The 27,466-nt window shown below is 39.1% G+C and overlaps 1 protein-coding gene across 1 annotated transcript in view; it reads right to left on the bottom strand.

The window, feature by feature from the left end:
- Nucleotides 1-1,981: 1,981 nt before the first annotated feature.
- The window catches only part of SNAPC1 (small nuclear RNA activating complex polypeptide 1), a 34,253-nt gene continuing 8,768 nt past the window's right edge, over nt 1,982-27,466 (bottom strand). The window contains exons 5-10 of the mRNA XM_055097678.2: nt 22,176-22,334; nt 20,301-20,369; nt 19,531-19,593; nt 16,033-16,183; nt 5,511-5,606; nt 1,982-3,461 (exon numbers count right to left, since the gene is read on the bottom strand). Of these exons, the coding sequence (XP_054953653.1) occupies nt 3,427-3,461; nt 5,511-5,606; nt 16,033-16,183; nt 19,531-19,593; nt 20,301-20,369; nt 22,176-22,334 (573 nt within the window). The 3' untranslated portion in view covers nt 1,982-3,426. The remainder of the gene's footprint in view (nt 3,462-5,510; nt 5,607-16,032; nt 16,184-19,530; nt 19,594-20,300; nt 20,370-22,175; nt 22,335-27,466) is intronic.

Genomic DNA, 27,466 nt, shown 5'->3' with positions numbered 1-27,466 from the left:
CATTTCCATTTCCAAAGCACTCTGCAGTTCTTATTTTTGAACAAGTCAGTAAAATAGTTTTGTAGCACTTTAAAGTTTTTAACGTAGTTCCCTAATAAATCGCTGTTCTGAAAAATCCCTATATAAGACAAAGCCTTTGCTCAAAAGTTTGTTCATTGTCTTTCCTTTTGCTTGCAAATGGTACAACTGTGTCTGTCTCAGGGAACAATCACTTTAATTGGGTATTAAAGAGACTGGGAATGTTTCTCCTCATTGAATATATCCACTCACAGTTAGGAAAACTTTGAGTTATTAAGACAAAGGGGTTATAAACCCAGATGGGATCTTGGATGTGCTTACAACATAAACTCATAATAGTACTACAAAAAAAAACAAAGATGACACTATGATTTCTCATAGAGAACTGCATATTCCCAGGGTAGTTTTCTTCTGAAGAAATTAGGATACTTTACTTCCAAAGTGAAAAATATTCCCCTAATTAAGCATCCATACAAGCTGCATTTTCCTTATATCTCCACTTTTTATTCATGGGTTTTAAGATACCCCAAATAAACCTGGTATATAACATTAATACTACTATAATTCTAATTATCTACTTTGAACAACACTTTCATATACTGGGATTTCTGGGAGTGGTGTGATTTTAAAACACAGTGTATGTTTACACTGCCACAACCCTTCTCCCACAAAATATTAATTTAGCAAATATTTAATACTGAAATCATGACTTTATCACTTGGTACAGTTATTATAATTAAGTTGGCAATATAAGTAGCTTAATAGATAACTAGTATTTGGACTTCATACTTTAATTTTGAAAACTCACTGTAAAACAGGTATGTTCTATTTGAACTCTGTTCAATGAACTTCAATTTCATATTTAAAGCAAGTCTATCAACTGATTCATACCTTATCTTCAACATATACTCATGAAAAACTCACTATTGCGGCCGGGTGCGGTGGTGCACTCCTGTAATCCCAGCACTTTGGGAGGCCAAGGCAGGTAGATCGCTTGAAGTCAGGAGTTTGAGACCAGCCTGGCTAACATAATGAAACCCCATCTCTACTAAAAATATAAAAGCCGGGCATGGTAATGCATGCCTGTAATCCCAGCTACTCGGGAGGCTGAGACAGAAGAATCGCTTGAACCCGGGAGGCGGAGGTTGCAGTGAGCCAGGATCATGTCACTGCACTCCATCCTGGGTGACAGAGGGAGACTCTGTCTCAAAAAAAAAAAAAAAAAAAAAAAAAAATTAGCCAAGCATGTGGTCACACACCTGTAGACTCAGCTACTCAAGAGGCTGAGGGGGCAAGATAGCTTGATCTCAGGAGATTGAGGCTGCAGTGAACCAGGATCACGTCACTGCTCTCCAGCCTGGGTGACAGAGCAAAACCGTCTCAAAAAAAAAAAAAAAAAAAAGGAAAAAACGGAAACCTAGGTATATGAAGCCATCACGGAACTGATGTACTATATAAGCCAGAGCCAGCCTTTGTTGGAACTCACCTGATTTTAATAAATTTTCCTTCTCGTTTAAGCCATTTTGAAGTGGAGTTTTACTGCTTATAGTTAAAAAAGTATCTTTCTGGATTTCCACGTGTTGGCTTATATAAAAAAACTGAAATTATAAGACTGAGCCCTGTGTTTATAACTCAGAAGCATGACTTACTAACTTTGTGAATGGGGGCAGGGCACTAATCATCTTGAGGTACAAGTGAAACAATAGCATGTATTTTATAAGTACAGTTATGAAAAAAGAGAGCGCAACTCAGTGTGTTAGCTGTACAATGTCTATAAACTTTTAACAGTCAGACAAGTTCTGGCAAACAACCTAGTATATCAAGTGGGGCCAATAATGGATCTACACCCCAACCCTAGAATGTTTAAATCCAAGATGCTCCACCTAATGTCTACATTATGAAAACTGCCCCCTCTATGACCAAATATATTTGAAGTCAAAGGAAACAATTGTGACTGCATGAATGCTAATAAATGAAAATTTTATTTGGGTCAGCATTAGCATTCTGATTTTTAAAGATTAGATATAGAGATATCACGAATTTGATCTTCAACCCAAACTTTTTTTTTTTTTGAGACGAAGTCTCACTCTGTTGCCCAGGCTGGAGTGCAGTGGCACGATCTCAGCTCACTGGGTTCACACCATTCTACTGCCTCAGCTTCCCGAGTAGCTGCGATTACAGGCGCCCGCCACCACGCCTGGCTAATTTTTCGTATTTTTATTAGAGACGGGGTTTCACTGTGTTAGTCAGGATGGTCTCGATCTCCTGACCTCGTGATCCGCCCACCTTGGCCTCCCAAAATGCTGGGATTACAGGCATGCAACCCAAACTTTAAATCCCTTAATAATACCATGCTGGAAAACAGCATGAAGTATAATCAACTGTGAAACAGGTTAAGGCTGGGTACAGTAGCTCACACCTATAATCCCAGTACTTTGGGAGGCTGAGGCAGGAGGATAGCTTGAGCCCAGGAGTTCAAGACCAGCCTGAGCAACATAGCGATACTCCATCTCTATTAGGGAAAAAAAAAAAAAACCGTTGAGCCAACAACATGATAGGGATATGGTCTGCTATTGGCAGCAATTCAAACAACATGGCTCAAGCAATCTCTATTAAAATGTCTGGAACAAGAAATTAACAGAGTGGCATATTCATGAAGCTACAGATTTTTTTTTTCTGTGAATATCAACTATTCTGTACCAGAGACACATTCTGAAATTTACATTATTAAAGATTTTATTAGAAAGTACTTAAATACTTAATACATTAGTATTTAAGTACTTGTTAGTACTCAGTTAATTAGTATTTAGTAATAATAAACAAGCACTAAAGAATATTTAATTGCAGAAGTAGAAAATACATTGTGAACTTCCTAAGTTATCAATCACATGTTATGAGAATGTAAGTTTTATGTATTAAAAAATAAAACAAGGCAAAAACTTTATTGCACTTAACAATATACAAAATAGAATATACAAAATAAAAAATCCATTATCCGACTGTAGATACAAAATAATTAGTTATTTGCATGTAATAAACATTAATATTTCAATAAAAAATATTTTAAATAAAATAGAATAGTATTACCAGACTGTACTAGGACAGTATAGTATCACAAAACGTTATAGGAAATAGTAACAATCTGCGAATAACAGAATTTTTTCTATTACATACTAAATACAAGTTCTATCTCCATTTATGCAAATCATTAAAGAAAATGTTAAAGAATTCTTATTCTAATTTTTTGTACTTTTATTCTAGAACTACGTATTGCAATTTCCAAGAAATAACCTACAGATTCCCAGAAGGATTTTTTTAATACTGGCAGTCTTCCTGTTCAATACACAAAATATCAATCTTTTCTTCTGTCAGAAAACTCAAAATTAAAAACTACACCAGGCTCTTTGTTCAGTGTTTTCTCCTCTTCTTGGATGCAGTGAACTCTAAAGACATAAAGTTTAAAAGTCAGTCAGATCTAAAAACAAAAAAAAAAACAACAAAAAAAACAACGGACACTTACATGATAATACCTAATTGATAATATACATTTCAACTACATAGACATCTAACTGGTACAACACAGTAAGAATGCCCTCACAGCAAAGACACAACAAAAAAATCTTAAACCTGACATATTCAAGAATTTTTTCTTCAAAATGATACAGCAGTTTAAAACATACTATCGGCCAGGTGCAGTGGCTCATGCCTATAATCCCAGCACTTTGGGAGGCTAAGGTGGGTGAATCATGAGGTCAGGGGATCGAGACCATCCTGGCTAACATGGTGAAACCCCATCTCTACTAAAATAAATACAAAAAATTAGCCGGGCGTGGTGGCACATGTCTATAGTCCCAGCTACTCAGGAGACTGAAGCAGGAGAATTGCTTGAACCCAGGAGGTGGAGGTTGCAGTGAGCCAAGATCGTGCCACTGCACTCCAGCCTGGACGACAGAGCGAGACTCCATCTCAAAACAAACAAACAAACAAAAAAAAACACATAACAACAAAAAATACTACCTCCATTAAGGTAGTAAGATCTCAATCCTATTGCAATATCAATCTATTGAGATAGTGGCCCTTAGTCATTCTAAATCCTAATTAATAATAAGTTACTGTGAAGTTGTTTCATATGGGTACACCCTCCCTATAATTATATGAACCCAGGGTACTAGATCTCAAAGGTATTTAGGCCAGTACTAAGAAGAAGAAAATGACTAAGATTTCAATTTCATTTCAATTAAACCTAGAAATGTAACCCAAAACACCAGTACCACACATCATTCTGGCTACCACAGCAGATGCCAGAACCAACACTCGAATAATTGTCCATCTAGAAACAGCACGAACCTAAAGTTTACTGATCATTAAAAGCAAAGAAAGTAATAGAAAACACAAAAACATGAAAATTACAAAAGATGTGGCAAAAAGAAATATTCCGGCCGGGTGCAGTGGCTCCCGCCTGTAATCCCAGCACTTTGGGAAGCCAAGGCAAGCGGATCACTTAAGGTCAGGAGTTCAAGACCAGCCTGGCCAACACGGTGAAACCCCATCTCTACAAAAATACAAAAATGAGCCGGGCATGATGGTGGGTGCCTGTAATCCCAGCTACTTGGGAGGCTGAGGCAGGAGAATCGCTTGAACCTGGGAGATGGTGTTTGCAGTGAGCTGAGATCACGCCATTGCACTCCAGCCTGGGTGACAGAGCAAGACTCTGTCTCAAAAAAAAAAAAAGAAAAGAAAAGAAAAGAAAAAAAAAATATTCCCCACCAGTGAAAAACAAAAGGGAAATGGCAGAAAAAGAAAAGAGAAAAGACAAGTAAAAAAAACAAATTAAGATGAAAACAAATTCCTAAGCCAGGCACGGTGGCTCATGCCTGTAATCCCAGTACTTTGGAAGGCTGAGGCAAGTGGATCACTTGAGCCCAGGAGTTTGAGACCAGCCTAGGCAACACAGTGAGACCCTGTCTCTACAAAAAATACAAAAATTAGCCAGGCATGGTGGCATGTGCCTTCAGTCCCAGTGACTCAAGAGGCTGAGGCGGGAGGGGAGGATAGCCTGAGCCGGGGAGGTCGAAGCTGTAGTAAGTCACTGTGATCGAGTCATCGCACTCCAGCCTGGGCAACCCAGCAAGACCCTGTCTCATGAAAAAAAAATAAAGAAAACAAATTCCTGGAAGAGAGCAGCAGTCAGGATTAGAAGTACTGGAACACTGTCCAGATGAAAGCAGGTCAGAGGTCTGACAGAGACATCTCTACAAAGATGAAACTGATAGGATACCTAATGGGTATCCATACCATTCATTTATTGTATTATCCCTGACTTTGAGATGTCATTAATGATATGACTAATACTGAAATTCTCCAATGGGTCAAAGATGAAAGGATCACAAGAACACACAGCAAACTGTCATGTTCCTCAAGGGTTCTAAACCTTGATGCTCTACGAGTATAAGTTAGTTTACTTGACTAGTTTGACCAAATTTTATCTGTACCTGTTCCACTCAAACTTTCATTCTCTTCTTCTTCTGTAATTACAGGCATACTCAGACTTAAAGGTTTATCTTCCTTGTGTATATTCTGCACATTGCCTAGAAATATTTAGAAAATGATTTTATATGAAAGCAAAGAATATTATAATCTTTGAGAAAACATTTTACAAAAACTGTCATTATTACAGCATAAAAATTAGACATGTAAAAACTGAAACTGTAATGGTAACAGAAATATGCATTCTAGAATACCTATATTTTTTCAAATACTAACATATTTGTATTTATACTTTGAAAATAGTCTCTAGTTCTTCCACTACAGAAAACAGAGAAAAAAGGAATAAACAAAATTAGCCAAACACAAATACCATATTTAATCTTTATCACACATGACAGGGGTTATATCTGCAGCCATCAAAGAATAATCACATATGTTACTTCAACTTTATTAAATTAATTACAAATGTAATTTTTGAGTTTAACAGCCTTACTTTTGGATGTGAACATACTTTCTTTTCTCACCACATATGCTCTACAAGATATATTCCTCTAGTCATAATTTGCGATTGACTTTCCATTTTCAAAAACACTAGAGGTTCTCTACATCAACACTAGAGGTTCTCTACATCAACCTTCTGTTACCTGAAGAAGTATCCCAACCAAATTTATCAGATACCATTGTCATATCAAGTACCATTTAGCACACAATTTCCATGTCCCAAAAGCAACCCCCATAAACAGTGACTATTTTTTATGCTGTTTTTCTTTGCCCCAACACTTTTATCATTTGATATGTTATATCTTGCTTTTTTTTTTTCTTTTTTAATGGAGTCTCACTCTGTCACCCAGGCTGCAGTGCAGTGGCGCGATCTTGGCTCATTGCAACCTCTGCCTCCTGGGTTCAAGCAATTCTCCTGCCTCTGCCTCCTGAGCCTGCACACTGAAAACAGAAAGATGTTCACTACAATACGTGTAACAGAAACACTATTTTCTTTTTTTAAAAAGACATAAGAACAAAGCCTTGTGGCATGAAGCCATTTAATATAAACTGCCGCACACTTAAGCTATTTTTTTTTTTGAGACAGAGTCTCTCTCTGTAGCCCAGGCTGGAGTACAGTGGCGTAATCTCAGCTCACTGCAACCTCCGCCTCCCAGGCTTAAATGATTCTCATGCCTCAGCCTCCTGAGTAGCTGGGACTACAGGTGAATGCCATCACGCTCAGCTAATTTCTGTATTTGTAGTAGAGATGGGGGTTCCACCATGCTGGCCAGGCTGGTTTCAAACTCCCGACCTCAAGTGATCCAGCTGCCTCGACCTCCCAAACTGCTAGGATTACAGGCGTGAGCCACCGTGCCCGGCCTATTTCTTGATAGAATCATTACATTATAAAACCCAGTAACATAATCCTCATGATGGTGACCATGACTTGTCAGGAGAAAATTAAATTATGTTAAGGATACAGTGTTCCAGAAAATAAGAGCATAAAATATATTTGACTTTAATATATTTATAATTACAAAAATGATAAATGTAGAAAAAAGGAAACATATAAAAGAGAATGCAATATATTTGAGAAAGATAGCCAAAAATAATTAAATTTTTAAAAAGTAAATTTTGGCTGGGGGTGGTGGCTCATGCCTGTAATCCCAGCACTTTGGGAGGCTGAGGTGAGTGGATCACAAGGTCAGGAGTTCGAGACCAGTCTGGCCAACATGGTGAAACCCTGCTTCTACTAAAAATACAAAAATTAGCTGGGCATGGTGGTGGGTGCCTGTAATCCCAGCTACCCGGAGACTGAGGCAGGAGAATTGCTTGAACCCAGGAGGCGGAGGTTGCAGTGAGCCAAGATCGCGCCACTGCACTCCAGCTCTGGGCGACAGAGCAAGACTCCATCTCGGAAGGGAACAAAAAAGTAAATTTCAACATTGTAATCATTAACCTCAATTATCCATAAAACTAACTCCCTAGAAGGTCTCAGGTGGGCAGTTTTACTATGCTCAAAGCTAAATGTGTGGGGTGCAATGATCAGTAATAGACCATTACTGATTATCCAAACAAATGATTACTAGTCAGGCAGCTAGAATGCAACTAACAACAAATTTACTTAAGTGTATGTCTAATCTGAGCTCCAGATCCACACCTCCAGTGACCTGGGAGGTAGCACAGTATGACAGTTAAAGAATCAGGCTTGGATTCAGACAGACTCGTTCCAGTCTCAGTTCTGCTATGTATTATCTAGAAGGTCTTGGACATGTGAGAAAAAGTTGGTTAGATAAAAAGTGTTACATAGCCGGGTGCGGTGGCTTGCGCCTGTAATCTCAGCACTTTAGGAGGCTGAGGTGGGTGGATTATTTAAGGTCAGGAGTTCGAGACCAACCTGGCCAACATGGTAAGACCCCGTCTCTACTAAAAATACAAAAATCAGCCAGGCGTGGTGGCGAGCTCCTGTAATCACAGCTAGTGGGGAGGCTGAGGCAGGAGAATCGCTTGAACCCAGGAGGTGGAGGTTGCAGTGAGCCGAGATCGTGCCACTGCACTCCAGCCTGGGTGACAGAGCAACACTCCATCTCAAAAAAAAGTGTTAATAAATAGTAGTTGCTATCATCTTCGTCCATCATAGCACTGGTATTACCGATGTCCTGTCAACATGCATGTTATATTCGAGGAATGGTGAGCACATAATTAAAGCTTAAATAACATAAGCTTAAGTAAATTCCATCAATATACTGAGCACCCATTAATACACCAAGCAATTATTACAGAAATCAGTCTGGAAAGGCGGACTGGAGCGAATTCTCCCCCCAATGAAATCTTTATTGTGTCACTGTATTTCTCCAGCAAGGACACAAATATCCTCCCAGGTGCTCAGACATTAAGCATTCTTGTCTCACCCCTCTCCACTAGTCTCCGTATTTGCTCTTATGTCTGTTAGCCTTGCTTCTCTAATTCCTACAACCATGTGGCACACGCTCGTTACTCCTAAATCTGAACTACCGCAACAGCCCTCTACTTAGTGTTCCTATTTTCAGTTTGTTCCCAGCTACCTACCATTCTCCTCCCAGACTGATTTTCTTCAAGGAAAACTTTGGGCATGCCACTTTCTTGCTCAAAAGTTTCAGTTGACTCCCCCTCTGCCTACCAATTGAAGTGTAAACTTCTTGATTCCACATTTAAGGCCTGGTCACAATACAATCCTCAACATATTTTTCCAGCACTTTTAACATTTAACTCCCCAACATATCCCCTTTACAATCCAGCCTAAATGGACCCCTCACTCTATACTTCCCAGCTACTTTGCCTTTTTCACACCAGCCCCTCTACTTGTCTGAGTCTATGAAATTATGTTTACCTTATTTGTAAAAAGGTCTTTGGATTTCTACTGATTACTAAAGTAACACTTGGTTATACAAAATCCAAACGTTACAGACATTTATGGGTAGTTTCTCATTATACTATCCTTGAAAATTAACCACTGGTAATACTTCATACACATCTAGATTTCTTCAGTGCTATATATTATGTTCATGTGTGTACGTATGTATATTTTTTTATTAATAGAAACGAGATCATACTTTTTTAAAAAGCCTTTTCACTATGAAATGTATAGATAATGTTGTGTTTTATTTTTAGTCGATATATTTTGGATATACTTTCATAATACAGAGCTTTCCCTAGCCTTTTTTTTTTTTTTTTTGAGACGGAGTCTTGCTCTGTCACCCAGGCTGAAGAGCGGTGGCGCTATCTTGGCTCACTGCAACCTCCGTCTCCTGGGTTCAAGTGATTCTCCTGCCTCAGACTCCCAAGTAGCTGGGACTATAGGCGCCTGCCACCACACCCAGTTAATTTTTGTATTTTCAGTAGAGGCGGGGTTTCACCATATTGGCCAGGCTGGTTTTGAACTCCTGACCTTGTGATCTGCCTGCCTCGGCCTCCCAAAGTGCTGGGACTACAGGCGTCAGCCACCGTGCCCAGCCTCCCTAGCTTTTTAGTAACTGCAAAGTATTCCTTTGTATGGACTGACAATAACTATTTACCCATTATACATTTGAGTTGTTTACAGTTTGCCATTTCAAATAATCCTGCAATGAATTTCCTTTTATATTTATGATTTGTACAGAATAAATTCCTAGCAATTCTAAAAAGCATGTACATTTAAAATTTTGACGATTCTAAATTGCTCTATGAAAAGAATGTGCCAATTTACTCTCCCACTTAAACTGAGATTTTATTTCCTCACACTTTCATTATCAATGGGTATAATCTTTAATCTTTATCAAATAATATAAAAATCATGTTTTAATTTATATATCTTTAATTATAAATGAAATTCAATTATTTCCTATATGCACTGACTGTCTGCCTGCATTTGTTATTGCCTGTTCATGTCCTAAGCTATTTTTCTACTGGGTGGTGGCCCTTTTCTTATTCATTTATAAAAGCTCTTTTACAATTAGAAATTTTAACAGTATCATATGTGCAAATGGATTTGTAAGATCTTTTGCCTTTTATGGAACTGAAGGCTCCTCTTTTTGAAAAACTGTAAAATCAAAAATACCTTTCCACTGTATGGAAATGAACGTTTGATTAATGAGAAACTACAAAGTAAGCATTTGGGTCTTTATTATTCAGGTAACTACTTCTGCTTCAGAGTATTTACAATACCTTAGCTGGATTAGTTAAGCCATGATGGAGATCTGAATTCAGATCACATTTTATAATACTTTATTCTTTCTCATGGGTAAATCCTCCCTAACACCCTGAGAAAATTCATTAACAAATCTCAGATGTACTATAGAGCCTGTCCTTCAGTTAGTTTCAGAATTTACAAAACAGTTGTTTTCAGCAACTAATTAAGATATGATTGGTGATATAAATTATACCTGTCACACATTCAAGATGAAAGTTAATTTCATTTAACTTCTTTCTTTTCCTATTTTGCTCTTGTTCCTCCTTTGTTCCCCAACCACATTTAAAAAATTTTTTTTCAGGTCTTCAAGAAAGCAGCTTGGCCAGCTCATCACGTTGCTGTGCCTATATGAAGGCAATTAATAAAAAGTGCTTGTGAGGGTTTCTAAACCTAACTATCTTTGGTACTGCTGTTAAAGTGAACTAAATATGGCCTGAGAAGGACTCCGTACTTCTATATTTGAGTCCTTGTGGACCAACTGCAATCTAGCTTAATAGGTAGACAAGATTGAAAACCAAATTTAGGAGTATGTGCCTGAACAATAGCTGAGACTTGGCCAATCCCAGCGGCAGTACTTCAACCATTCATACACTGCTGAGTCTTCAAACTGTGTTCAAATAAGGCAAATGCCGAGCTGTAACCAATCCAGCTGTTCTGTACCTCACTTCCGATTTCTGTACCTCATTTCCTTTTTATTGGCTATACATCTTCCACCACGTGGCTGCACTGGAGTGTCTGAATCTGCCGTGATTCTAGGGGCTGTGCGATACTCGAAATGTTCACTGCTCAATTAAACTCCTTTAAATTTAATTCAGCTGAACATTTTCTTTTAAAAAAAAAACATTTTAATCTACCAGAAGTTAATTTTTGAAATATAATCAAACTAAACAATCTTTTCCTTATGTCCTCTCTTTTTGTTCGTGTTTGGCCATCAGTCAGGTTTATTGAAGTATTATTAACATACAATAAAATTCACCCATTTTTGCTGTACAGAGAAGTTTGGACAAATGCACGGCTGTGCAATCTACCACTGCAACGAAAATATAGATTTCCATCACCCCAAAAGTTTCTCTGTGCCACTGTGCATTTAATACCTTCCCCTACCCCTAAGTCCGTAGCAACCAAATATATGTTTTCTGTCCCTACAGATTTGCCTCTTCCAGAATGTCATATAAATAGAATCACAGAGTATATAGCCTTTTGTGTCTGTCTTCTTTCACAGAGCACACTGAATTCAGATTCATCTATGTTGTTAGATGTATGATAGCTCTTTTATTGCTGGGTTGTATTTCATTGCATGGATATGCCACAGTTTATCCAATCAGCAGTGGAAGGATTTTTAGGCTGTTTGCAGTTCTTGCAATTATGAATAAAGCCACATAAACTTTTGCATACACATTTCTGTGTGAACATTAAGTGTTCATTTCTCTTGAGTAAATACCAAGGAATAGAATTTCTGGGTCGGATGGTAAGTACACGTTTACCTTTTAAAAACTACAAGTTTTCTAAAGTAACCACATCATTCTGGATTCACACCAGAAAAGTATGCAGGTTCCACTTGTTCCAAATCCTCAACAGCTTTTTTCATCACAATTTTTGTTTTGCTTTGTGGGGTCTTTTTGTTGTTGCCATTCAGGGTTTAGTGGAGTGTCACTGTGGTTTTAATTTACATTTCTCTAGTAACTAAAGATGCAGAGCATCTTTTCATATGATTATTTGCCATCCATATCTTTTCTTTGGTGAAATGTTTTAGCTATTTCTTCATTGGGTGGGCTGTATATTTATTGAGTTAGACTTCTTTAAATATTACTATTTTGGATACAAGACCTTTATCAGCGTAGTAGTTTGCAAAAATTTTCTCCCAGTCTGTGGCTTATCTTCTCATCTTCTTAACAGTGTCTTTTGAAGACAAAAATTGTAACTTTGAGAATGCCAATTTATCAGTTTTTTTTGTTTCATGATTTGCTTGTGTTTTTGTGTCATGTATTTAAAAATCTTGCCCAACCCAAGAACACAAACATTTTTCTCCTACATATTTTTTCACAAGTTTTATAATTTAGGTTTCAAATTTAGGTCCATAATCCATTTTGAATTTTTTTTTTGGATAAGATAAGGGATATTGGTCTTTAGTTCTTTCTTGCAATGTCAGTAAGCTGCAAAGTGTTCCCTCTTGCATTTTCTGAAAGAATCTAGATTACTCCTTTCTTAAATGTTTGCTAAAATTTCCAGAGAAGCCTGGGAATTTAATTTCTTTAGCAGTGTGAGAGGAAAATAAATCTTCGGACCCCAAAATCACTAAGCTAAAGGGAAAAGTCAAGCTGGGAACTGCTTAGGGCAAACCAGCCTCCCATTCTATTCAAAGTGATCCCTCTGAGGCTCACCTAAGACAAATGCATATCTGATTGCTTCCTCTCCCCTATTGCTTATGTGAAAATGCAGATTCATTGAGCCAGAGTAAATTGCGTATTATTTGTATTAGGTGGAAGGCCATCAAAGACTCAAAAAATCCAACTTTTTGTCTTACCTACTTCTAACCTGGAAGCCCCCACTTGTTGCCTTACCAGACCAAACCAATGTACGACTTACACATATTGATGATGTGTCATGTCTCCCTAAAATGTATAAAAGCAAACTGTATCCCGACCACACTGGGCACATGTCTCAGGACTTCCTGAGGTTGTATCACAGGCACATCCTTAACCCAGGCAAAATAAACTTTCTAAATCAACTGAGACTTGTCTCAGATATTCTGGGGTCTCAGTAGACATTAGACTATTCAGATTTCTTCCATCAGTTTTGGAAACTTGTGTCTCTCTCTTTTATTTTTGAGACAGAATTTCGCTCTTGTTGCCCAGGTTGGAGCGCAAAGGCTCCATCTTGGCACGATCTTGGCTCACCGCAACCTCCGCCTCCCGGGTTCAAGCAATTCTGCCTCAGTCTCCCAAGTAGCTGGGATTACATGCATGTGCCACCAAGCCCAGCTAGTTTTGTATTTTCAGTAGAGACGGGGTTTCTCCATGTTGGCCAGGCTGGTCTTGAACTCCCAACCTCAGGTGACCCACCTGCCTCAGCCTCCCAAAGTGCTGTGATTACAAGAATGGGCCACCGCGCCCGGCCTGGAAACTTGTGTCTCTTAATAAATTTATTCATTTTATTTAAGCTACCTAACTTACTGGCATAAAATTATTTATAATTTTGCCTTGGTCACCTTTTAATCTTTGTAAGGTTTACAGTGGTCACCCTTACCTCCCTAAATTTTTGTTCCTAATTATTTTTCAGCAAATTCTCTTTAGAATTTTTTTAGGCATAAAATCATTCACATATCATGATAATTTTCTAGTCTCTCTTTCTGATGTCATATCTCCCTTCACTCTCTTATCTAATTACACTGACTAGCTCTTTAAGAGCAACGTTAAATAAAACTGTGATACTTCTTGCATATTACCATTGAACATGAGGCACTTTGTAATCTAATACACAAGTGCACACACACACTTTTAAGATTAAAGAAATAATCTTCTATTTTATCTAGGGCAGGAGTTAACAAACTATGGCCCCTGGACCAAATGTGACCAACCACCTGCTTTTATACAGTTTTACTGGACTACAACCACACTAATGTGTGTTGGTATTATCTGTAGCTACTTTCACATTACAATGGTAGAGCTGAGTAGTTGTGACAGAAACACGGCTCACAAAACCTAAACTATTTACTACCTGGCCCTTTACAGAAACTGTTTGCTGACTCCTTGATCTAGAGGATTTTTTTTTTAAATCAAGAATGGATGGTGGATATTATCAAATGTCTTCTTTGGTAACTATTAAAATAAATTCACATTTTCCCCTTTAACCTATTGATGTGGTAAATCATATTAATAGATTCTGAATGCATCCTGAAATAAGTGTACTCAGTCAAGGTATTTTTGTGTCTAGGATTATTTTTGATACATGTGACTTAGGATTTTTTCAGTAATACTCATAAGTGAGTTTAGTCTAACAATTTTCTTCACAATATCCTTTAGCATTGTGAAAGGAAGTAGAAAAATCTCCTTTTGAACTATTTCTTGATCATACTTAACAAATATGGTATCTCCTCTGAATTCTCAGTGCACTTCAAGCTACTGTTACATGACTTAATCATATCTGGGACATATTAAAGGTATTTAACTTCAGTTCTCCCTCCACTGCTTCAATATAGGGGAAAAAAATGCTAAAAGGCTGTTAACTTATCTTCATATATACCTGCAGTAGTTGAGAGCGAATTTCATTATTAGTCATTAAATATTTACTGTTTCTAACGCTCCTTTTTTTCTCACCTTAAGTAAACCTGTTAATCAAATTCCAGATTTATGTAGGGTGCATATACATTATTCACACAATTTTTAAAAAACCAAACTATTGCCAGGTGCGGTGGCTCACGCCCGTAATCCCAGCACTTTGGGAGGTCAAGGCGGGCGAATCACGAAGTCAGGAGTTCAAGACCAGCCTGGCCAACATAGTGAAACCCCGTCTCTACTAAAAATACAAAAACAAATTACCCAGGCGTGGTGGTGGGCGCCTGTAGTCCCAGCTACTTGGGAGGCTCAGACAGGAGAATCACTTGAACCCAGGAGGCGGAGGTTGCAGTGAGCCGAGATCGCGCCACTGCACTTCAGCCTGGGCAACACAGCAAGACTCTGTCTCAAGAAAACAAAACAAAACAAAACAAAAACCAAACCAAACTATTGAAATATATACGAAAGTAATTTCCTTAAGAAGAAAGGTAATTTTACAGATACACTGTGTCAAAGAAAAAGGACATCTTAATACAGCTAAAAAGAAACATGGTTTATAGAATGCATTATTTATATCTCATTCTACAAATAAGTTTGATTCGCACACAAAAATTACTACTAAGATATGCACTGGAGGCCGCGTGCGGTGGCTCATGCCTGTAATCTCAGCACTTTGGGAAGCCAAGGCAAGTGGATCACCTGAGGTCAGGAGTCCAAGACCAGCCTGGCCAACATGGTGAAACCCCATCTCTACTAAAAAAAATACAAAAAAAAATTAGCTGGGTGTGGTGGCAGGTGCCTGTAGTCCCAGCTACTCAGGAGGCTGAGGCAGGAGAATTGCTTGGACCTGGGAGGCGGAGGTTGCAGTGAGCCAACATCATGCCATTGCACTCCAGCCTGGGCAACAACAGCAAAACTCCCTCTCAAAAAAAAAAAAAAAAAATGCACTGGATAATTCTAGACTGATTTCATAACTATCTAGCTATTAATTGATATATCACTTTAGACAAGTTATTTAATCTGTATAGGCCTAAATTTCTTTTTTTGTTTGTTTGTTTTGAGAGTCTTGCTCCGTCACCTATGCTGGAGTGAAGTGACATGATCTCAGCTCACTGCAACCTCTGCCTTCCAGGTTCAAGCAATTCTCGTGCCTCAGCCTCCCAAGTAGCTGGGATTACAGGCATGCGCTACCATGCCCGACTTTTATATTTTTAGTAAAAACAGGGTTTCACCATGTTGGCCAGGCTGGACTTGAACTCCTGACCTCAAGTGATCCGCCCACCTAGGCCTCTCAAAGTGCTGGGATTACAGGCATGAGCCATAGCACCCGGCCAGGCCAAAATTTCATCATCTATAAAACGATACATTTGATATGATTCCTAGGATCCCTTTCAAGCAATAAGATTCCAAGAATATAACAGAATTTATTTTTAATATTAATTCTCACAAAAATGTTCTCAAACAAGTATCTAATCCTTCTTAACAAGGAAATAAACATGAGGCAAAGTTGTAAATAAAACCCATTCTCCTTTGTTGAATCTTAGTAAGACTTTAAAAAGTTACCTTTGTTTCTGAGAGACATCTTCCTTCCTGCTGGTTTCGATCTTTCTTTCTTCTCTTTTTTCCTAGTTGCTTTGACTTGCCCTTGACCAGATGCAGAATCAGAGTCAGAAGAGTCGAGTTTGACTTGACGATGCCTTCTTGATTTGGATGCCTTAAGAGTTACAATTCAATTAACCAGTAAGTTATAAAATGAATCCAAATGATAGGTAATTGAGAGGAAGACAAAATGTACAATCAAAGATGAGGAAAGATTTACAGAAATATCTGTCATAAAGTACTTTACTATTACCCCTGGCTGGCTTACTATAACTACCTGTGTCATGTAAATAGTCTCTTATTTTTATAACATGAAGTTTCCTGCAGCTGTCATCACCATCTACTCACATGGGCTTAAAATTAAGTTGTTCTATTATGTGGCATGGTTAGGCAACAAAGGTGTAGAGGCATCTTCTAATAAATTTATTTCCCTTAGGCACTACCACGCATTCCAAGTAGAAGTACTTCACGCTTGGCTCCAGGTTTGGCCATGTGGCCCAGATCTGGCCACAGTGAGTTTAACAACCCCATGGCCAGGGTAATTTGTTGGGAGTGGGGAGGCAAGCAGGCGGGGTATGTGGTATGTATCATGGCTAATGAAATGCTATTTTGGAATTGTCTAACTATTAAGAAGGAAAAATTCTTTCTTGCCTTGGAAGCAAAAGCTGGGAACATGCAAGGCTGGAGCTGTCAGGAAAACAGCACTTGACGGCAGTGAAAATGGAGGGCCAGTCTTAATGATAGCTTTGTCTGCGACACAGATATCTTTAGCCAATCCTGGCTAAGGATTTGTTTTGTTACATCAGTAGGTGAATTCCCTTACTTGCTTAAGCAAAGAATTTTCAGTTAATGCTGTATATGCAATACAGGTATTAACAATTCTTTTTTCTGTCTTTTTTTTTTTTTTTTTTTTTTTTTTGGAGATGGAGTCTTGCTTTGTCACCCAGGCTGGAGTGCAGTGGCACGACCTCAGCTCGCTGCAACCTCTACCTCCCGGGGTTCACACCATTCTCCTGCCTTAGCCTCCCGAGTAGCTGGGACTACTGGCGCCCACCACCACGCCCGGCTAATTTTTTGTATTTTTAGTAGAGATGGGGTTTCACCGTGTTAGCCAGGATGGTCTCGATCTCCTGACCTCATGATCCGCCCACCTCGGCCTCCCAAAGTGCTGGGATTACAGGCATGAGCCACCGCGCCCGGCCAACAATTCTTAAAAAGCAACCACGTATAGCTGTCTCTCAGTATCCACGGAGGATTAGTTCCAGGACTTCCTTCGGATACCAAAATCCAGAGAAGCTCAAATTCCTGATATAAAATTGTGTAGTATTTGCATATAACCTATGCACTTCCTCCCATATACTTTCAATCATCTCTAGATTACTTATAATACCTAATACTATGTAAATGATTGTCATATTATTCAAGGAATGATGGCAAGGAAAAAAGTCCATACATATTTGGTACAGATGCATTTTTTTTTTCAAATATTTTCAATCCACAATTGGTTCACTCCATGGATGCAGAAACCACAGACACACTACAGTAACCAAAACAGAATGGTACTGGTATAAAAACAGACACATAGACCAATGGAACAGGACAGAGAACTCAGAAATAAAGCCACACACCTACGACCACCTGATGGTTGACAAAGTTGACAACAAAAATTGACAAGTGAGACCTAATTAAACTACAGAGCTTCTGTACAACAGAAGAAACAACAGAGTAAACAGACAACCCTACAGAATGAGAGAAAATAGTCACAAACTTTGCATTCAATAAAGGTCTAATATTCATAATCTATAAGAAAATTAATTCAACAAACAAAAAACCACCCCGTTAAAAAACGGGCAAACGGCTGGGCACAGTGGCTCACATCTGTAATCCTAGCACTTTGGAAGGCTGAGGTGGGACTGAAAAAACAGGCAGGTGCATTGAAAATCTATAGAGAATAGTGTCTCATTCCTCAACCTCAGAGCTAGGCAACTGATCTCCTGTACAAAACAGAAGGCCTGCTCTCTGAAGAGGCTAAACGAGAAAGGATGCGGGCTCAAAGGAAACTGGTGTAGGTGAGGAAGGAGATGAGGCCTCTTATTGAAAATAGAGGGGCTGAGTGAAACCTGCATAAGGAATGGTGAGCCTCGTGGCTGATTCTCTCTGTAGGCTCCCAAAACATTGGCAGCTGGGCTTATTTCCCACCCTCCTCCCCTAGACAAGGGAGTGAAAGATTGCTCTCTAAATAACTAGCTCCAAGACAAAGAAATCTAGAGGTTAGATAAGCTCCTGATCTCCTCTTGACTACCCTTAAATATGAAAAGACATCTGAGGATCTTCAATCATTTTTAAAAAGCCAACAAAATGGGCCAGGTGCACTGGCTCACGCCTGTAATCCCAGCACTTTGGGAGGCCAAGGCAGGTGGATCACCTGAGATCGGGAGTTCAAGACCAGCCTGGTGAACATGGAGAAACCCCAACTCTACTAAAAATACAAAATTAGCCATGCATGGTGATGCATGCCTGTAATCCCAGCTACTCGAGAGGCTGAGGCAGGAGAATCACTTGAACCTGGGAGGCGGAGGTTGCAGTGAGCCAAAATTGCACCATTGCACTCCAGCCTGGGCAACAAGAGCAAAACTCTGTCTCAAAAAAAAAAAAAAAAAAACCAACAAAGTGAAAGAGTTCAAACAAATAGAAAAAAAAGAACTCAAAGGAAATGGGAGGAACCATCAAAAAAAACTGTAGTTAATATCCTTAAAGAGAAAAAGTTATTGCATCCTGTGAAAAAGAAAAATACATTTAAAAAAATAAAACAAGAAACATTCAGAGAACAAAAAAAAGTACTGGTAATGAAAAAATATCAGGGGAAATTTTTTTAAATCAATATAATGGTTCAGAAGATAAAAGCCTAAGAAATCTCCCTGAAAACAGAAAATGAGACAGAGACTGGAAATAGAAGAGAAAAATAAGAAAAGCTGAAGAAGAGAAAAGATGCAGGAAAGAACATTTGTATCAAAGAAACAATACAGAAACTTCTTCAGAACTGAAGGATATCAGATTGAAAGGAGGTCACCATGAGTGCCAAGGGCAATAAATAAAAAAGATGTACACCAAGTTACATTATATGTATTAAATGAAATTTCAGAACTCCAGGGACAAAGCAAAACCTAAAACCTTCCAAAATCAGGAATACTAGAAGCTGGAAGACAATAAAGGAAATGGCATCAAAATTCCAGGTAAATATTAGAAGAAACTGCTAAAAGAGAAGAAGTGAAAGATGCTATCTCTGAAGGTTAGGAATACAAGGGTGGGAAGTGGCAGAGAAGGGGACTGTTGTGCTATATAATCTCTCTAGCATTATTTGACTTTTAAAACTAAGTACATGTATTACTACTTTGATGAAAAATTGAAATATAATTTAAAAAGCAGTCAATTTCCAAATTACCTTATTAAAGAATAACTTACCTGTATGACAACTGAAAAGGCCTTTGATTTTATTTTCGCTAATGATTCTGCCCTTTCACATCTCTGGATGTAAAATAAGAAGGAAAAAAAAGTTAAAACACACAAACATTAGGTGAAAAACTGAATACCCAAGTATTTATTATCAGAAATAAGATTTCAGACACAATGTAGGGTAAAAGAAACTAACATACATTGGGTATACATTGAGTACACACACATAAACATACATCATATTCTCTCACAGATGTAGCAGGTGCCATAACACCATCCCCATAGTTAGAGATCATTTTCATTCAGGATTCAAGGAGGACAGTATGAATGAAAGCCTGGGTGATCAGGCAGAGCCCTGAACTGCCATTCCCTCCTCATCTGCCTATACTCAAAGATGGCTCCTTGTCTCATCCACTAAGATGGATGAAAACTCTGGGGGCAGGAAGCAGTATATAGTATAATAGCTTGGGCTCTACACTGGTTGAAAGGCTGACAAGTGAGAAAAGATATATTACAAAAGCCTGATCCTGATCCTCTACGAACTGAGGGCACCTTCCATAGTCAAGCTTTCCTTTCCCTGCGGAAAACTATTATCATCCTCTCTCCCAACCTACACCTGATGTGGCCTCCACAAGGCTTCCAGTAAAGAACAAACTACCTTTTCACAGAAGCATGATTCAGAATTTTCTCTTATATGTCTTATAATACTGACCATGGGTCACAATGCTCAGTATACAGAATCACAGCCACACATAATATGAATTGCAAAGTTTTCTGACCTCTGTTTCTTGTGAATTTCCTTCCGTTTTTTCTTCTCCATCATTAGTTTTTGATTTTAAGGATGGATTCTAAGAGCAAAAAAGTACATACACACATACACACACACAAATTTACAATTCAATTAACTGCAAATCAATTTTAGAATGGTGAGAAATCATTTTTAATAAATGAAAAACTAAAAGATCATTCACATTATATACCACCTAACATTAAGATTACATCAAATTACATCAAAATGTTCTACAATTCATCAACAAAATGCTTAAATCCTCCTAACTAATGTGGTAGTAAGAAAATGGGCTTATTTTCCTTTCCTTCAGGTTTTCAGAGCTTGGAGTAATGCTCTTTGAAGAGAGTTTATCTATTAAAAGAGCATACTGGCTATGCATGGTGGCTAATCCTGTAATCCTAATACTTTGGGAGGCTGAGGTGGGAGGATCGCTTGAGGCCAGGAGTTCCAAACCAGCCTGGGCAACATAGCAAGACCCCATCTCTAAAAAAAAAAAAAATTAAAACTAAACTGGTTCTATCTCTGGCAACATAGCAAGACCCTGTCTCTACAAAAAACAAAAAAAATTAGTTGGGCATGGTGGCACGTGTCTGCAAACCCAGTTACACGGAAGGCTGAGGTGGGTGGATCACTTAAGCCTGGGAGGTTGAGGCTGCAGTGAGCTGTAGTCATGCCACTGCATTCCAGCCAGGGTGACAGAGCAAGAAGACCCTGTCTATATACATATATATAAAGAATACTAACAAATTTTTACATTAAATGCCTAAGTCATTTGTGTAACCTATTTGTAGGACTTAAAGTATCCAAACATTCTAGAACTTGCTATCTCTCATTAAAATAAATGCAGAGAAATAAAGTTATTTTCTTCTTCCCAAGACTATCATCTTCTTATCAGTTTCCTTGTTTATCTTTTCTAAAATTAAGTTTTGAGCCAGCTTCCTTTATATAACAGAAAGTGAAAAAGTAGCAAGAAATCTTTCTGAAGGACGATATATAGATAACAGTATCTGTGTGGCATTTGTGAAAACACCAACACATTATCAAGACACATAGTAAGTAATCAGAAATTGCTTACTTTAAAAAAATTTTTTTTCCTAGATTTACTAAAATAAGATGGAGTAATAGTTTCAAAAGTAAATTTCACAAGGCTAGCCCTTTAGGTTTCCAGGGTAAAAAAAGTTTCTCTAGCTGGAAAAGGCTAATGTGAAATATGGGTAGCTCTAGCATCAATACTTTTGGTTAAATAAACTAAGTTGAAGATCTGTGTTGATGAGACTTGCAAAAAGATAAACCATACCAGGTAGACAATGTGTAAACAGAGAAACACCTGCCCTATCACAGTAGGAAAAGCCACCACTCAGGTCCCACTGTCTGCTGTCATGCAGCAAAGTGGAATCAGTGTTACCAGACCTTCTGAATTTTAAGAGAAGTTGTATGTCTAGAATTTTAGGTGAAGTTCACAAATACTTAAATTTGGTAATTAACTCAAAAATTTTAAACAGTGTTAGAATCAACACTATGCCAAACAAAACACATCTGTGTGTAGGATTTAGCCCAAAGACTGAGTGTGCAACCCCTAAAAAATGCCAAATTATAAAGTCTGTAATAAATCTGAGGTATAACAAGATTATTTACTCTTCTACCAAAAAAAAAAAAAGAAAATACATATATACTCCATTTATCAGGTTAAATAACATCACATACCTAATAAGTGGCAAAAGTGGAACTAGAAAAGCCAAGCCCTCTAAATCTTAGCTCCACAGGATTACAGCCTCTAAAACTAGGCTGCCTCCCAACATTATCATCCACGGATAAACATTCGTGTAAAATACAATGGTGAGGCACCAAACAAGTGACTGCATACCTTTCTGTCTTTGTGCCACTGCTGATGCTCCAAAACTATGTTCTTAATATTGTCAAAAAAATCATCCTTTATCAAGCTGAGGGCTTTATCTGGCTTGGACTTATCAACTGAAATTACACATTTCATGTTCTGATAATGATCATGAACATTCAGCATTTCCTAAAAGCAAAAAGATGAGTCCTTTATTTCTTCACTTTTTGAGGAGAAACTAAAAGGCAAAACCAACACAAAATAGTCACCTTCCAAAGTGACTTCCAGTTGATAGGGAATAACATGCTATAGTATATTAAAAATAACATAATCATGTAAGCAAAATAGTACAACTTCATTAACATAGAGGTGTGGATTCCAGAAGTATGGATTTACTGACTTACCTCAACAAACATTAACTAAGATATAAGATACACTTATGGGAAGACACTGGGGAAAGACAAATCAGTTAACATACAATTCCATTCTAGAATATCACAATTATTTGTAGCATGACATATCATTAAATATCACTACTGATAACTAAGATATTTTTATATCATATTGTCACATCAAGAATATTTACATAGTCCTTTATGCTCTGCTGGAAATTCCTATGTAACGACTCTCATCCAACCTGCCACAGAAATCCCAAAACCTATGTGCCTGTTCCCATAAGCTTCCCCATTGCTTCAGCGATAACATTCAGGATTAAAAGATATAGAGGGTAGGCTGGGTGTGGGGGCTCACACCTATAATCCCAGCACTTTGGGAGGCCAAGGTGGGAGGATCACCAGATCAGGAGTTCAAGACCAGACTGGCCAACATGGTGAAACCCCGTCTCTACTAAAAATACAAAAATTAGCCGGGTATGGGGGTGGGCGCCTGTAATCCCAGCTACCTGGGAGGCTGAGGTAGGAGAACTGCTTGAACCCGGGAGGCGGAGGTTGCAGTGAGCCAAGATTGAACCACCACCACACTCCAGCAGGGGCAACAGAGCAAGACTCCATCTCAAGAAAAAAAAGAAAGAAAGAAATAGAGGGTGATTTATGACACCATTTGTGGCATTATTTATTAGATCTTCTTCCTCCAAAAATCTCCAGCCAAATGGGCAGATCTGTGGGGTAAGGAAAAAGACAGCATACCACAGGGTGGACTTAAGAAAACCTGGCATACGGACTTAGCTCTAAGATCAAGAGAGAACTACTGACACTTCTATCACAGATGGACATTGTAACATCTGAGTCATCCCTAACTCAGACCACTCAATTCATTTCCAGATTTTGGTAGAATCAACACCTGTTCAAGAAATGAGAAACTAGGCCAGGCACAGTGGCTGACTCCTGTAATCCCAGCACTCTTGGAGGCCGAGGTGGGCAGATCACCTGAGGTCTGGAGTTCGAGATCAGCCAGACCAACATGGAGAAACCCCGTCTCTACTAAAAATACAAAGTTAGCCGGGTGTGGTGGCACATGCTTGTAATCCCAGCTACTCGGGAGGCTGAGGCAGGAGAATCACTGGAACCTGGGAGGCAGAGGTTGCGGTAAGCCAGGATCGCACTATTGCACTCCAGCCTGTGCAACAAGAGTGAAACTCTGCCTCTCAAAAAAAAAAAAAAAAAAAAAAAAGAAATGAGAAACTGATCAATAGTGGTGAGTGAGTGCTCATATATGCAGGATCTGCAATGGGAGAACAGTGTCCAGACATGGAGAGCCCCTAACTCTTTACAGTTTACATTGGCTATACTCTCATTATTTTTACTTCATGTGATAGAGAAAGACCACCAGTCAGATCTAATTTTTGAGTCTGAGCTCTGTCATTTGCTCAATGGATAACAACGGGGAAGTCCCTCAACCTAAGAATCATGCTCACGATTCGCATTTGTACAAAATGAACAAACCCACCATTGTTTAAGTATTAAACAAGCTTATACAGGTGAAAGTATTCAGTAGAATGTAAAGCACTATAGAAGATTAAAGAAGCCAGGCACAGTAGTGTGCACCTGTAGTCCCGGCTACTCAGAAGCCTGAGTCATGAGGACGGCTTGAGCCCAGGAATTGAAGGCCAACTCAGGCAACACAGCAAGACCCCCACCTTTAAAAAAAAAAAAAAAAAAGAAGAAGAAAATTAAATGAGAAATAAAAGACAGTGCATGGACTTTGGAGCCTTATAGACTTGGACATTCAAACATACTGTCTGTACCTTATTGTGCCTCACCTTATACAAACTACTTAACTTCTCTAAACCTCAGTTTCCTTATTTTTAAAACTGGGGGCCGGGCACGATGGCTCATGCCTGTAATCCCAGCACTTTGGAAGGCCGAGGTAGGCGGATCACCTGAGGTCAGGAGTTTGAGACCACCCTGGCCAACATGGTGAAACCCCATTTCTATTAAAAATACAAAAAATTAGCCAGGCATGGTGGCGGGTGCCTGTTGTCCGAGCTACTCGGGAGGCGGAGGAAGGAGAATCGCTTGAACCTGGGAGGTGGGGAGGTGGAGGCTGCAGTGAGCCGAGATCGTGCCACTGCATTCCAGCCTGGGCAATAAGAGGGAAACTCTGCCTTAAAAAATTAAAAAAAAAAAAGGCCAGGCATGGTGGCTCGCGCCTGTAATCCCAGAACTTTGGGAGGCCGAGGCGGGCGGATCATGAGGTCAGGAGATCAAGACCATCCTGACTAACACAGTGAAACCTTGTCTCTACTAAAAAAATACAAAAAATTAGCTGGGCATGGTGGCGGGCGCCTGTAGTCCCATCTACTCAGCAGGCTGAGGCAGGAGAATGGCATGAACCCAGGAAGCAGAGCTTGCAGTGAGCCAAGATCGCACTCCAGCCTGGGCGACAGAGGGAGACTCCATCTCAAAAAAAAAAAAAAAAACTAAGGAAATACCACCTCCTCTGCAGGGTTACTATGATAATTAGTGAGATAACATACATAAAACATCTAGCATAGTTCCAGGCATATGGTGAGTACTCAGCACACGATGTCCATTATTATAACTGTATAAATGAAGAAACAGAAATGAAATAATTTGCCCAAGGTCCTACTTACATAGCAGCGGGCTAGAATTAGAAGTCAAATGTTTTGATTCAGTATCCTGTTCTCTTTTCATTTTATTATGCCTCTTAACCACAAAACTAGAACAAGTGGCAGAATCATGACCAGAATTCAGATCTTCTGAAATGAAGACTTAATAGCAGTTGCAGGCAGTAGAAGGAAAATTTAAAAGTATTAAATTTAAGAATTATCAGTGAGAATGGATCACAGGCTATGCTAGGACAAAAGATATAGAGCCAGCAGAAGTATCAAGGGACAAGGCTCTCAAAGCAATTATGTCACAAGCCAGAGATCTGACAGAGCCAGGATAACTTCACAGACTATTCCATTCCTAAAAGCTTCCAGGTATAGGCATTTCATAGCCTGACCCTTCTGATACTCTTCTCTATTCACTCTAAAAGAGTAGACCTTTGTTCATCAACCCCAACTTAAAAGAGCTTAGAATGAAAAAGCATGTTGAAAAAGATATGTTGAAAAAATATTTACATTCTACCACCAAATTGGTCAACAGTCAGAAAAATTAAAACCGGCCAACCATGGTGGCTCATGCCTATAATCCCAGCACTGTGGGAGGCCAAGGTAGGAAGATCACCCAAGCTCAGGAGTTCAAGACCAGCCTGGGCAACATAGCAAGACCTTGTCTCTACAAGAAATGTTTTAAAATTAGCCAGCATGGGCCAGGCGTAGTGATTCACACCTATAATCCCAGCACTTTGGGAGGCCAAGGTGGGTGGATCACGAGGTCAGGAGTTCAAGACCAGCCTGGCCAAGATGCCGAAACCCTGCCTCTGCTAAAAATACAAAGATTAGCCCAGTGTGGTGGCACGTGCCTGTAATCCCAGGTATTCAGGAGGCTAAGGCAGGAGAATCGCTTGAACCTGGGTGGCAGTTGCAGTGAGCCAAGATCATACCACTGCACTCCAGCCTGGGACACAGAGCAAGACACCGTCTCGGAAAAAAAAAAATTAGCCAGCATGGTGGTGAGGGCCTAGCTACTCAGGAGGCTGAAGTGGGAGGATCACTTAAGCCCAGGAGACTGAGGGTGCAGTGAGCTACGATCACACCACTGCACTCCAGCCACGGTGATGAAGCAAGATCCAGTCTCAAAAATTAAAAAAAAAGAAATTGTAACCAACTGGGTTCAGATCATCTTTTTTCATTAGAATATTGATAAGAATAATGTCTTGCTGTTTGAAAATGTCCTATGCCTCTCTCTTCATGATTCACATCAGCATTTCTCCACTTTCTGGTATCCCGAAATCTTTCTTCCATTCTCCACAACCGCTATTCCAAACATTTTCAACTCTCAGTTCCCTGATCCCCATGATGCTCTCTTAAAGTTCAGGCAATCAGGTCTGTTTGCCTTCTATTTCTCCTCTACACAAAGATTTATAAAAATCCATTCTCACCTTCTTTCCTCAAGTTTCAAAGGAAAAAGTATGCCTTCTGCTCAAGGCTACTCCCTCCATGGACTCTCAATCGCAGACACACCCACCTCCTCCATAGCAGGAACCTTGCTCGCTACCTCTCCTATATACAACCATTCCCTCTAACTAGCTCCTTACCTCAACTCCAAACATAATGTCTCTCCAATCTCTAAAACTTTACGACTCCCCTCTGCCAAAAAGACAAAGTACAAATTCCTTCTATTATACAAAGTACTTTTATCTTATTTAGTTTTCTACATAAACTCTCTCCTACCTCTTTCTCACTAAGCTGCTAGAGGGAAAAAAAAATCCTAGTTCTTGTTACACCTTCATTTGTTTGTTGAATGACAAATTTCTAACCCCAGTCCCACCTCAGACCAGTCCTTTGCTGTCCAACAAACAGGCACCGCAGCCATACAGAACTGAGTATGAAGCTTAGCTCCATTACTTCCTAACCTAGTCTCTGTAACTCAGTTTCCTCAACTTTAAATCACAGATAAAAACCCCTACTTTAAAAAATAGTAATTAAAAATGTTTAAAAACACTTATTTTGCAGAAATGTTGTAGAAGTAAAACAATCTACACAAAATATTTTCCCAGAGTTCCTGCATTATACTATGTCTTCAGATATTGAAGAATATTCAGTTCCTTGTAATACAGTAATTCTTAACCTTTTTGGGGGACATGAACACCTTTGAGAATCTGAGGATAATTACAGTACCTCACCCTAAAAATGTATCCATATGAGCTGGGTGGGGTGGCTCATGTCTGTAATTGCAGTACTTTGGGAGGCCGAGGCGGGCGGATCGCCTGAGCTCAGGAGTTTGAGACCACCC

This window comes from Pan paniscus, chromosome 15, assembly GCF_029289425.2.
Source record: "Pan paniscus chromosome 15, NHGRI_mPanPan1-v2.0_pri, whole genome shotgun sequence".
Lineage (NCBI taxonomy): Eukaryota > Metazoa > Chordata > Mammalia > Primates > Hominidae > Pan > Pan paniscus.
The sequence above is the reverse complement of the archived record's forward strand: the minus strand, read 5'-3'. Positions and strand labels throughout refer to the sequence as shown.